At 41.4% G+C, this 13662-nt stretch overlaps 2 protein-coding genes across 2 annotated transcripts; one reads left to right on the plus strand and one right to left on the minus strand.

Moving 5' to 3' along the window:
- Window positions 1-467: 467 nt before the first annotated feature.
- Window positions 468-5014, minus strand: ndufa8 (NADH:ubiquinone oxidoreductase subunit A8). Its single transcript, XM_036529255.1, has 4 exons — window positions 4828-5014; window positions 3655-3818; window positions 1033-1198; window positions 468-737 (listed from the first exon to the last, which is right to left on the minus strand). Exons 1-4 carry the CDS (start codon window positions 4876-4878, stop codon window positions 600-602), a joined length of 519 nt encoding a protein of 172 aa, XP_036385148.1. The 5' UTR covers window positions 4879-5014; the 3' UTR covers window positions 468-599.
- A 134-nt stretch (window positions 5015-5148) lies between these two features.
- Window positions 5149-12234, plus strand: morn5 (MORN repeat containing 5). Its single transcript, XM_036530189.1, has 5 exons — window positions 5149-5250; window positions 5801-5948; window positions 6561-6672; window positions 7095-7226; window positions 12085-12234. The coding sequence occupies exons 1-5, from the start codon at window positions 5204-5206 to the stop codon at window positions 12162-12164; spliced, it is 519 nt and encodes a 172-aa protein (XP_036386082.1). The 5' UTR covers window positions 5149-5203; the 3' UTR covers window positions 12165-12234.
- The last annotated feature ends 1428 nt before the right edge of the window (window positions 12235-13662 follow it).

The raw sequence follows: 13662 nt of genomic DNA on the forward strand, positions 1-13662 counted from the left end.
GTTCCATAGACAGGTTGCAGTAAGGAAGTGGGGGAGGTGTGGGGGAGAGGAAACTGGTTGGAGCCTGTGGTTAATGACCCCAGACCCTCCCCGAGGACACTGACACAATGCAAAGAGACCTGACTTTAAACACCAGTCCTTGAGTAAGGTAGGAGGCGGGGTCCTGCCTCCAAAACAAGACGTGTACCTTAACTCACAACTGGCTGGACTCTTTACAAAAAAAAAAAAAAACACAGTTTTACGATACAATAGGACAAAAACAATCAGGTATCACTGTAGTAGGTCCAGTTTGGATCACGACAAATCTACTTTGGGAAAAGGGTTATACAGACCAGTTCAAACAGTGTTCCATCACAGTGCAGCCACAGTTAAGGCAAAATTCCCTAAGCTTTTCAAAGACCAGTAAATGACCAGATTTTGTTCAAGTTCAAATTAAATGTTTTATTCTACAAGATGATACAGGCATTTCTTTTGTGTATCAGGGTTGTTTGGTACAGTGGGAGCTGTTTCATGTCCTCTCCGGCTCACACGCACATCCAACAGCAGGAGTGTGGGGCATGTCAGCAGGAGTGGCGGACACAGTGCAGAAGGGTCAGGCTTCACCAGTTCCAGAAGAACAGACGGCTGCCATATTTGGAGGGCTCAAGTGGGGCATCGATCACGGGGTTGGGCTCGGGTCTTGGTCTCGAGTGGTAAGGGTTCTCGGGCAGAGGTCGAGTGGTCTCCACCTTGGTCAACTGAGAAACGGAGAGGCTTTAATGTCACAGACTCAAAAACAAACAACGAACACTGCACAATCTGCAAACTGCAGAGTCCTCACAATCCAAGACCTGAGCAAGTGTTTGTTTTTAAACTGCGGTTCAACTAAAGAAAGCTCATTGTGGGCAGCCAGATTTCAAGACAAGTATGAACACTGGAGGAGAAATGTGATGTACTGACAGCCATAAAACCAGGTCTGGCCACCGCATAAGAGGACTGCTCAGCATGGAACCCCTTCCTGGTGGTGGTGGTCATAGGAGGTTGATGTCTCACCTTTGACAGGTCACCAAGCCCCGGTCGCTCCCACCCCAGCTTCTGCAGCACGCAGTTATCGAACTCATGCTGCTGTTTGCGACAGCGACGTAGCTCCGCCAGGTTGGAGTAGTCCAGGCAGGTCCAGTACTCTGTGAACGACTCTGCGCAGTTCCCCTTAATCTGCCTGGGGAAATCCAATGACAGCATTTTAGTGCAGGTACCTGAGAGCTCATTAGCACTGACACAGACTGATAATACGATCTGCAAAGAGACACCCCTTGGATGCTAACCCAACAAACATCAAAACTATGTGGACTAAATGGGGGCAAACTGCAGGACTTTTCAGTGCGGAGCTTGCTGTTCTTCTCCAAATGAGCAGGACGACGTTGTTGAAAGAGCATGCAAGTGAAAAAGGAGACTAACTGCGCTCATTGCTGGATATGATGCTTTGTCTGCATGCTTCAGGTATACGTGGCAACATGCTAAACATGTGGGTCTACAGTGTGCCTGTTCAGCATGCTTCAGGTATACGTGGCAACATGCTAAACATGTGGGTCTACAGTGTGCCTGTTCTGTACAGCCTGTCTTTCTCACTACTACCTTTTTGGCTGTGTTATTAAAATGCTTCATTCCTTTCTTTTTTACTTTTTACTTTACTTTGCACTCAACAGACTCAATAGTCACACTGCAGGTGAGCTGCTTGGTTTTACCCACTGGTAAACCCCTGTTTAACTCAGCCAGACAAATTTAAGCCTATTTCAAACAAACTTATCATCAAACTACATTTTAACGCTAACCATACAATATTTCTGCCAACTGAATTAAAATGAAAAATTTCTGTGTGGCAGGAAGACAAAAGCATTAACATAATATTTTTGTCTCATTCAGTTCCATGTTTTAATAGCTTTCAAACTAACTCACAGGTGACACCTCCCCCTTGAAATTCAAAAGCTGTTTTTTTGTTATGCTGTACTAACAGCTAGCATGTAGAGGCTAAGGGAGTGACAGTCAAACTCTGACACTCTTTACAGGGATCTGGGGCTGGAAATACCTATGGAAATTAACAGCCAAACACATTTTAATGGCTTTGAGATGACAGAGTACTAAGCTAGGAAGAACCGAACATGACCAGTAAGAGAAAACTGAAATGCTGCTTGTGAATTAGGTGAGATACTGGAGTGAAGATCGATCAGCAAATCCTTCTTGTCTTCTCTATGTATAACCCACTGTACCTCAGTTGTTTTAACCAATCATATCATGGGCTTACAAAATATGCAAGAAACACTGAAGAGGATTCCCAAAAAGAAAACTAGGAATTTTATACACAAGGCACCGTGCATCAACAGAGTTCACCAACTGTTTATGTCACATCTTTACAATGTTCTAAGAGACTAAATAACAAAGGATGACCTTGTTGTTGATAGAAAATTGATAAAAGTCCTTAACACAACAGAAAACTTATTTTGGGGACACTGATAAGGTTTACAAATTTCTGAAAACGTAGTCCTCCCAAATTTTTCCACTGTGCCTAAATCCTTGAAATTAGGATCACATGATGTTCTACAAAACAGCACACAGCCTCACCTTCATAGTTGAAATAAGGTGGAGAAAGAACAAATCATGGTTAAACATCCAAGGACAATTAAGGACTGCCACAAAACCTGCACCACAGAAGTTCTTTTTTAAATCAAAGGCAAAAATCTAAAATCTAAGGCAAAGTCAAAACATTCAGCTTGACAATTCCATCAAGTCAAAATAACAACGTAGCTCTGGATAGTGTACATGTTGTGAAGAAAGGATAACCAAAAGGAGATATGGAGATAAGTACACAAGGGTGGTCAACACAGACCTGGAATGATTACCTCATTCAAAGACGCTGTGTTGTTGGGTAAGAGTTCAATGACTCAGTGCAGTGATACAGACCGATTCATTACTGAGTGTCAGGAACAGCGTCATTAACAGCGCCCAATTTCCCTTTCATCAGTCCCAACTCAACTAACCCTCGCCATTGACACCAAATGAACTCAGTCAAGTATTTTACATGCTTATTTGAAATGGATATCGCAGCTCCAATTAGCTTGCTTTCCTTCTGCCATTTATGCTATAAGAAAAACATTAATGAAGGTGACAAAAATATTGCTTTGTCCACTTATCCCTGCACTTCCCTCACAAAATGAGGGAATACAAAGGGAAAGTGTATTCTGACAGGAACTATTTTAAGGCTTTATGCCTACTAAGGCCAGTGTTTTTGTTACGTGCAGCTTCTTACATATCTTGTACAATAAGGGATACAAACACTTCTACATACAATGATTTTTAAATTTCAAAATACAAAATTAATATTCTTTTTTGTGATGAATGAATTCCTTTAGAATTCCCTTTATAAAAACTCAATAGATCCAAGCAATGTTATGAAAACATGGCGACAGGAATTACATTGTAATTAAAAAGAATTTTCTGTTGCACTTTCATTCCAGTTCAACTGACGTTAGTTCACCTGAACTGCAATTCACTACTTACTAGCAGTTCACTGGCCAATCTGCATTAACTTGACCATGGACCCCAGCATCATTCGGCCTTGTGAGATGTAATCCTATTCCAACAAACCCGACAGTGTACTCCTGGACTGGGTGCAGATACCTGAAGAACTGCAGTGCGCACTCGTTAACCTTCCTCCCCTCGTTCAGGCACTTCCTGGGGTCCTTCTCCTCCCACCTGCACAGCATAAATTCTTTGTTGGGCTTGTCGCACTGCGAGCCGAAGTGGTGGGCTGCAGCTTTCAGCACGGCCGAGGACACGTTCACCTGATGAAAAGCGGAGGCACAGGCCAGTCACATTCTTGACGCGCGTGGTGAACACACCTGCGGCGTTTAGGCAAAATACAATGACCAATTAATGTGCTCAGTTTCAGTTTTTATACGGGTCCACTTCCAAGACAATTCCAAGGTATTGTTGGTGGTGACATATCACAGAAACAAACAGCTGGGTGTCACTGGACACAAGACAGAGTCAAACACAAGAGAGATCACGTATGTCTAACTGCTCAATACGATAATTTAGGGTAGGCAGAATTCGGGGACGAAAACAGCAAGGCTGTGGAACTGTGAGCATGTGTATGCATCCGACTATTTACCGTCACTGTGTATAATCATAATTATCATTACTGTTCTTGCTATTAATAACAATCTCCTGATTTGGATCACCTAATCTGGAGTCAGTTTTATTTCACCAACGTTAGCCACACATACAGCCCTATACATAGCTAGTGATAGACAGTTAGGTAATGTTAAATACCTTGTGCTACACCATGTTCCAAAATGTACAGGGCTTGGATCTAGATAGGTAGGGAAAAAATTCCCATTATGATAACTGTTTATAAGAGTTAGACCAAGCTATCATTTCATTAGCGCTAGTAGAATTACCTAGTAAGCGTATTCGTTTGCAAATTAATCGACGTAGGGAGAACATAGTTTGCTGTGTACCTAGATAAAGTTACTTAGATAGTTAGCTTTCTACAATCGCAGCAAGTGTTAGGGGTTAGTTAGCCAGCTAACGTTAGCTGACCAGCCAGCTAGGTGCAGATACGATCAGCTCCGACAGCTCTAACAATTTTGCCATATTCTGCAAACTATTTATATCTAATCGCACAAAGTGCACGGATCTACCTAACTACACCTGGTTAAATACAGAAGGCCTGTTTGCTAGTTAGATGGGTAGTGCAGTAACTAACGATATCTGTTTTTGCACAAACCTGCTGGCTCTCAAGGCTATATGACGATAGTTGCAAGCATCTAGCTAGCGGTAGCTACTTACCTCCTCGACGTTTAACTCTTGTAGAGTAGGTAACTCTACTACATCCGGCATGGTAAACTGTTTATGCTACCAACTACAATAAAAATATTCAATCAGGATTACAACTTCTGACGAACTCCAAGTCCCTGACTTCAGAGTAAGGTCGCTGGGACAAATAAGGCCTCAGAAGGAAGGTCAACCAAAAACCTGTGCGTAACATCCCCTTCATGACGGCAACAGGACGCGACAAGAAACGGCACAGCGTAAATCGCCATCTTGGCTCCAACTCGTTTGAGTACTGGCGCGTGAATTAAGGTTGCTATGGAAACACTTTCACGCCACGCTATGGAAGTCCAGCAACGTTCGGCAGTCTCGTAGAGACGTAAACTGAGGTGATATGGAATTCTCTGGTAGCAGTTTCGATGGGGACTATCGTAATGGCAGGTAAAACCGATCTACTCGGAGATTTTGCGCTACTTAGTAGTTAGTAGAGGTTGTGGGGACTTAAATTTATTCAGACAGTGAATAACTGGTACCAAGCTATGGAGCAGGATGAGCTTTTCTTGTGTAATTCGTGTTACAAATATGTGTCATCAGACAAATTCAGTACACAGTCACCCAGAATAAACTAATTCTGTCTTCTTCAGCCACGCACAATTGTTTGCTTTTCGATTGGAATTTTCGCTGAAATTATTCATGTTGGAAATATTCCAATTTAGAACATTTCAAAGATAAGCCATCACATTCTAAACAAGTCTCTTTCAAATTGGTATACTTTATGTATGTGTGCGTGTGTGTATTTATTGTTGTGAACTATGACTAGGAAGCTTAGTAAAACTGCTGGAACTAACAAATAAAAGATGGAAATAAACAATTTGGTCTGTTTTTATCAATAACTTTCTCACACTGAGAATTACATTTCAATGGTTGTTGCCCTATAAACACTTACGGGAGGCAATTGTTGAATTTACTTTTATCTGCCTTTCTTTTCCAGGATGGAAGGGAGAGGAAGGTACATTCTGCCAACGAAGACAAAATATGTTGGGGAGATGGAGGATGGTGTGTTCCATGGAAAGGGGGTGCTGTATTTTCCTAATGGCAGCAAATATGAGGGGACCTGGGAGAAAGGGATATCCAAAGAGGTGTGCGGTGTACTTTCCTGTGTGTGTGTGTGTGTGTGTGTGTTTGTGTGTGTGCATGCACACACGCGCCTTCATGTGCGTAACAAAAACCTAACGGAGCAGCCCATCACGCCCCTGACATGTCATCTGTTCCCCTTTAACAATCATTCACAGGGCTGCAGATTCAATTCCTATACCCGTCTGAGATATGTGTGTTCCAGACTGTGAAGACATTCTTTTTCGATTACATTTGGAAGGATTCATTCATACATAGTACAGTAAAAATACTTACCCCTTCTATGATTATGATTGTAATTGTCATCCATTTAAAAAAGCGACCGTGACCAAACACAGATGACTGTCACCCAGCTTAGACTTTCCTGTGCTCATGGTTAAACTTGCAAAAAATGGCTGTCTCAGCCATGATTACGAAGGCCCCAACAGCCAGTATAACTGCACAGATTCACTCAGAGGGTGACTGAAACCTATTGGTCCTTTGCCATGGAGTGCTGCAGCCATAAAGTACTTCCCTTATGACCATGAAGAACGACAGAATATGTCTGTAGTGCTGACAGATGTATGCAAACACAATGCTCTATGCTGCTGGTAAAATATTTCTCATGTCCGCTGCAGGGTAAATATACCTTTGCCGATGGACTGGAGTACCAAAAGAGCGACTGGAAGTACTGCAATGGCTATGACAGACGGTTCTACACAGAAATATGCAATGGACTGAAACCAGCAGGTGAAGTAACACAATGTTTTTTTTTTTTTTTTTGTAACATATGTCCATCCCTGCTTAAGTAATTTATTTATGGTCTTGACTCTTCTCTATGCAGACCTTCTTTCTACATTTATCATCCCCTTCACCCATAAAGGATTTTACTGCTTACTGATGTCTTTTCTCTTCCTTGCGTCACTCCTGATCCATTGCAGCTATCCTTCCTTTGCTGGCTCCCTTTTGCTGCTTTAGTTCCCTGTAAAATACCGTGCATGTATGTTCTGCTTCTCTTTATCTTCAGGCTGTCATTTCTCTCTTCTTATCAGCTATAGTGGGCTATCCCTACTCTACATTCTACCATTTTGACTTTTTCTTCTGTAGTTACAGAGGTAGGTTTAATCTCTTAAGAGGCTAATTTATAATTTTTTGTCTGTGTGGGTTTGCAGGCAAGTCCCAGCTGACCAACCTTGACCCTCCACGGGTGATTCCCGAAGGCTGCTACGACTGTGGGGATGGTTTTTATAACCCCCAGACGCGCGTCATCACCAACTATAAACACAATTTCCTCAGGAACACAGGTGAGCACAGATATGCAGTCTAAGCAGTACTAAGCAGTAAGAGCGTCTTCAACACCACAATGTGCATTAACATACAGATGATGTCTCAACAGGTTCCAGTATGGCTCATGTTCACTGTACCACAGCACAAAAAAACCAAAACTAAGGCTATGAAAGTATTCATTTTTTCAAAATGTGTAATATTTGTTAAATGCTGAAGCAAGTGAGTGACCTGGAAAATTTACAGTTTACAGTTATGAAAAGGGACTGGAGGTATAAATGTATTAGGTAAGTGCTTCCAACAAGAAACTAGTGAGAGTATACGACTTGTGCAGATTTTTTTTCATGTGAATTCATCTTTAGGCCCCTCCTCAGCCGTGCATACTTCCGTACTGTAGTCATTAAAGCTTTGTTTTCAAAGGAAAATGTAAAACACATTTTCCCTCCATTCAATGCCCAATGCGAGATTGTTGATTTGAAGTGGATCTAGTTTGTCAGGTTTTTTAGAAAGGAATTCTGATCTCAATGCCAGCACTTCATAGCTGTGCAACAGCAGACGATGTCATGAATTAGGAATGGCTGTGGTTTCAGTCTGCCCTCAGTGGCAGAAGTGAATGATTGGGCCATGCAGCTGTTAAGAGATGCAGGAGTGAGGGCACAGGCAGGAGGACATTGAACCGTGGGAGGAAGGACTGAGCTGGTCTGTAGTTGAGTGGTGGTGGCAGTTTTATGAGTTCACAGTAAATGGCCACTGTGCAAGAAAGTCAGTGATTTCTCTATATTTTGTTGTTATAATGGAATTAATTTTAATAATAGATTTAAGGCAGTGTTTGGCATCCAACCTGGCATTAAGTCTTTGTTAATATGTGCTGTTGTAGGTGTGTTTGTGCTAATATTCAAATGAAGTTGTTGACATGTCCTTCAAGCAGATTTGGGGTAGCTGCCTCAATAAAGCTCAATTGTTCTAGCCCAGTTGAGTAGCTAATTACTCCTACATGACAATGCTGCATAACTGCTTAGTAATACTTGTATTATTCATTTGTAACGGGGCTCTAATGAATACCTTACAGAAATCAGAAATACCTTTATCTATCTGTTAGGATAACCACACTTTCCACAATTCATAGCTGTGACAAAGATACTTGTTAAGTGATGTCAGATCTAGGTTAACATTCAATTAACAGCTTAATCAAACCTAAATTTATGTAATGTGTGTGTGTGTTTGAGGGGATTGAAATTATATTAGATTTACTGTGGCCTTGGGGGGACATTTGGGAGAACTGGCAGCCACACTGTGGTCCACAATGTCATAGTCTGGGAACCCCTGTCCAGGCTCACTTTTGCAACATGATATAGAGCACTACCCAAGCATCACAGATATCACAGCGTGGCCACAAAGACATTACAGCGTCATAGAGAGAGCTTTGTTTGTGTGGACAAACCACGACTGAAAAAGTACATACATCCTGAAGGAATATCAAAAAAGAAAAACACATGGGTAGGTTTATTCCTCCATGACACTGGTAAATATTGTTTAGTTACTGAATAAGAAAGAAAAAAAAGAAGATCTGTTACTGACATTTGTGCCATGATCCAGATGAATCTGGTCTGTCTGCTTTTACAGCTTTATTTGGCATTGATTGACAGGAAATCTTTCATTTAGTGGCATCAGTGAGACCATATCATCAGGACTGTACTGCAGAAAGTGCCTGATCACTATAACTCCTGACACATTAGACAGAATAGATTAGGAATACATTCTGTATCATTGGTTTGTCTGCCTTGCCATTCTCAGGCAACTGAGAACAGATCTCACATATTGAGCACAGAGCTGTCAGACAAAAAGTCTGTTCCATGTCATTCAATTTGGAGGCAGTGTGCAAATGTAAACAGCTATGCAGAAATTGACAAAAATTTTACAGCAAAAGTGAGTTAGGGGTTTCACAGGACTGCGTTATACTGAGAGGACTCTCTATTCATTAGATTTATTTTTATCTTTGGGGAGTGAAGGTTCATTTGTCAAAATGGGTGTGAAGATAGAATTTATTGCCAATGGCTTCCCTCCAGGATGAGCAAGAGTATAGGGGAGCAGCACTTACTGGATGTGGAGAGGTACTTCTTTCTCTGTGGGGGTGTTTGAGGTAGGGGGGTTGGGGGAGGGGAGGAAAAGTCTGGCTACAGCTGCAGGACAGAGGAACTAAGGGGAAGAGGTAGGAATGACAGGGAGCAGGCCCAGAAAGCTGCTCCTGGGCTGGGCAGGAAGGGCCAAGGAAATACCCAGGCTGTGGGCCAAGTCCTGAAAAGCAGCAAAAGCAGATGGGAGGAAGCCCTCAGCAATTTCTTTACACAGCAGCACAGGCGAGATAGGTTGGCCCCTCTCAGGTCTGGGAGTGGTGGTGCAGGATAGTCAGGAGAGCTGGCCTTTTTCCCAGGGATGCATGGAGCAGCCCAGTAGGACATCCTTCCATTTCTCCCCCCACTCACATCCACTCATCACCCCCATACACAGACCCACACACACACATGCACGCACCCATGCACACACCCACATACAGACACATATACATACGCACAGGCACACATGCAGTCACAAGCACACACACACATATTAACAGTCATCCCTTCAATGCTGGCCTCCAAAACACAAGTGAATGATGTCATGTGGAAAAAAAGACACACAAATGGCACACCTGAAAAGTATAAAATGAGAGCTTCAGTAAGACCTCCTCTTCAAGTTTTCTGGAGGAATGATGGACGGCTTCTCTGATAAATGGAGGAGACCGAAGGCCTTATAATGTGAAGATGGCTGTAGCCCTGCCCTGCCTTGCCTTTACTTTAAATGGGGGTAATACTGTGCAGGAGAGATTTTAGGATCAGGGGGAGATTTAGAAACTGCAGTCTGCATGAAAGTAAACCACAGAGAGGCAAAGTGGCAATGATCAGAAAGCTTTCCTTCCTTTTTTTGTTGTTGAATGTAGTATTTGACCTCACATGAATAACCAATGTAAAAATGACTCATACTGTATCCAGGAAATAGACCAGAGGTACAAACAGTGGCCTTAGTATAAATATAAAGGCAATTCATCTGAGCCACAACAATCGTGTAAGAACACGACCTCATTGTGTACATGACATCAACAAAGAGAAATTGCCCTGTTACTGGTGACCTCAAACAGTGGCCCCTGTTAGGGAGAAGACAGGGCTATTTTAATACAAGAGCTCTGCCATTTTCCTTTCAATACATTGATCCTCTGTCTCCTTTTACCTTTGCAATGAACAGCTCTGTAAGTGGCCTGAAGCCCTATTGGTATATTGTTCATTGTGGTTTCCTGGATAATTGCTCCTTTGAAACTTGCAAAGGTTCACATTCAAAACATCTCACGGCCAACAAAAACAACCTGGCTTGAGCTGCGGACATTCTGTTGTGAGACAAATTTTAAAAAAGGCAGTTTAGGAATAATGTGGCCGTTATTGTTCAAAATCAGTTTATTCTTTTTGCATTGTTTCACCATCACTGGAACTGTTCAGTTTCGATTACACACCCCCCAATTAACAATTCCTTTAGTCATTACACCGTTAAAAAATAAAAATGAATAAGTAATTAGCTCCTTTAGCTCCTGATGGCCAGGGTGATCTCAACTCTATTAACGCAAGCGCAGTTCTGCTTTGGAAGGAAACACTTTTCCTTTTGAGTGTATTTTAGGGATTAAGATAAACGTGTTTTAACAAGGCGCCATTACCGTTTCCCTGTACTCTGTTCTGAAATGTGCCAGTTGGCATGTGGGTTTATGTGTGTGTGTTTGTGTGTGTGTGTGTATATATATATATATATATATACACACACAATGTGTGTGTGTTATTATTATATAGATCTTATTTATATGTCCTTTGCTAGCATCTCTGGCATCTTGTTACGCTGTCCTAAAATAGAATATAATTGTAGGTATATAAATTAAGCTGTGTTCCAAGAGTTTTTATGAAAAAAATACACCTGGCTTTTTTTTGGGGGGGGGGGCAGGATATGACAAATTACAGCAAATGTGAACTTGTTTGAATGTAATTTAGCTAATTACCATACCGAGGTGGTAATTGCAGTCATACACTAACCAGTAGTAGGGGAAGCAGAGATATTAATTGGTTTAAAATAGTGATGAAATGTTCATCTTGAGTGTGACCTCGTTGCAAACGGGAGGCAGCAAATGCGACAGAATGGAGAAATGTTTCGTTAGCATGCAGCTGCCACTGCACTGAAGGGACTGGGATTTCAATAGCTGCATGTGGGAGCCAGGTAGAGTGGCGCGAGGCGAGTGGAGAAGCAGTTAGGGCCATCGCAGGCAATTACCGACAATCAGGGAAGAGCTGAAGACCTGTTCACAACAATGGACCAGTCCGCCTTGTACCCGGGGTGAACGCTCAAGTGTGTGCAGCTGTGCGCTGCGATTCAGACCCGACAGAAAAGCCATACCTCTCGCTCTGCAATTAGCAACTCCTTTCAGTTTTAACTATGGAAAAACAGTATTATCTACTGTTTTTACTCCTCAAATCATGCCTGAAAAGGAAACCACTGTTCAATTCGCCTGGTGATTGATTTGTTAAGTGTAGTGGGCCTCTGTGGAGGGCTCGGCTGTATCCCAAATTATTGTCTTGTAGCTGCAAACTCAAACAAAAATGTGCAATAAATGCATGCGATTATTACATTAGATACGTATGTGTTAAAGAATTTAAACTTGTTTATTAAAATGAAATGATTCATGAGCACAGATTACAATATATTTCGTTTAACATTTACAATTGTTTGAGGAAATGAAGAGATAAAAGTGAACACGGTGTATTTATTTCAAAAACGCTGTTGAATCTGCACTGTCATTTCCTCGCATAGATGACGACGAGCATGAGTGGATTGTGTGTGCCTGTCGGAAGAGCTGGGATGAGATCGTGGGGCACCCACTCAGGAATTGAGCACTGGTCAGCTTACTGAACATGGGACAACACAGGCCGAAGTGGGCCACACCATTCTCTTTTCATGAAATAAACACACCCAAAGCTTTGTAATAGTACTGTACGTGCTTTCAAAAACGATGTTTGTGGTATTTTTGCAATGAAGTTATTCCTTTAAAAAATAATTACAATATTAATGATTCACTGTGTTGGAAATAAAAATATATGTGACCAAAAAAATCACATGCATGTTTGATTATTGGACCTTGGTAGTTAAATAGTTGAACAATGCACACCAATTGATGTATGGAAATGGTTATACCTTTGGCTCAAAGTGGAGCTGGAACACAGCCTGTCAACAAACAATGCTATTTGGATTCCTTGTGGAGGGCCTTCACTGGACTGGGGGGGAGATGATGTGGTACTGTGGGTAACCGACTGCCTGTTAGTATTGCAAAACGGTCCAAACAAATTATGATGAATAGAAGTAATAATGTGACAACAGGTCTGCCAGATATTTACTTGAAATAGTGTGTTTTATCCTGGCTATAAGAGGAGCATGTACTTTATGACAGATTGCAAGAAGATTCTGTCCCCTATGGACTATGTCAGTATCAGGTTGATGCAAGTTGGAAACATGAGCGTTTGAGCACTTTGCCCCTCACTTACACAGTTTACTGTTCCTTTTCACAGGCAGTTAATGGAAGCTTGATCCTTAAACAATCTATAGTCACTAGCTTTACAGAAAAATAGAAGGTGATGTTATTCTCATCCTTTTCAAGATTGAAATAATTTCTATGTCGAATTGATCCAACACTTTTTAGCTTTTTACAGACATCTATTCCATAGTTCTCTTTACTGAGGTATGTACTAAATTTAAACTTTACATGGATATGTAAGTGGCAGATGGCTTTTGTGTTATTAAAGGGGGACTGATATATTTGAATAAATTCTTAGGTGTTGAGTCAAGTCAATTTGATTATAATTTATTCAATTGGTAGGGGACTGTATCCAGCATGATCTACAAATAAGATGCATTAGTGCATGTAATTAGGCTACACTGATGACAGTACAGATACAGAGAGTACAGTTTTAAATATTCTAACATGCAGAGGTTTAGGCAAATTGATAAACATATTGAACAATGATCATTCATATATTTAATTTAAGTGAATGTGTTTGACACCACAAAATAAGAGGACATATGGCAGATGGCATATGGGTTAGAAGGTAAGATAATGCGATGTTTTGTCCTGCACAGTGGTGCTTTATTCTGAGGTGAGGGCATTCCGTGTTCGTTTGGCAAATCTTAGAATGTTCTATTTGTCTCACACTTGTCTGAGCTAATGGAAGAAAGAGGCCTGTCATTAACTGTTGTTCACTTATAAATCTATTGTACTGAAAATACCAGGAAAATAAGACGAAGCACTTGAAAGCTCTTGAAAGGAGATGGGAAATGAAAAGCCTGAAATTGATCAGTTAACTGTATAAAAGCAAGATGACTGAAATGAACTGCTAA

This window comes from Megalops cyprinoides, chromosome 5 (genome assembly GCF_013368585.1).
Source record: "Megalops cyprinoides isolate fMegCyp1 chromosome 5, fMegCyp1.pri, whole genome shotgun sequence".
Lineage (NCBI taxonomy): Eukaryota > Metazoa > Chordata > Actinopteri > Elopiformes > Megalopidae > Megalops > Megalops cyprinoides.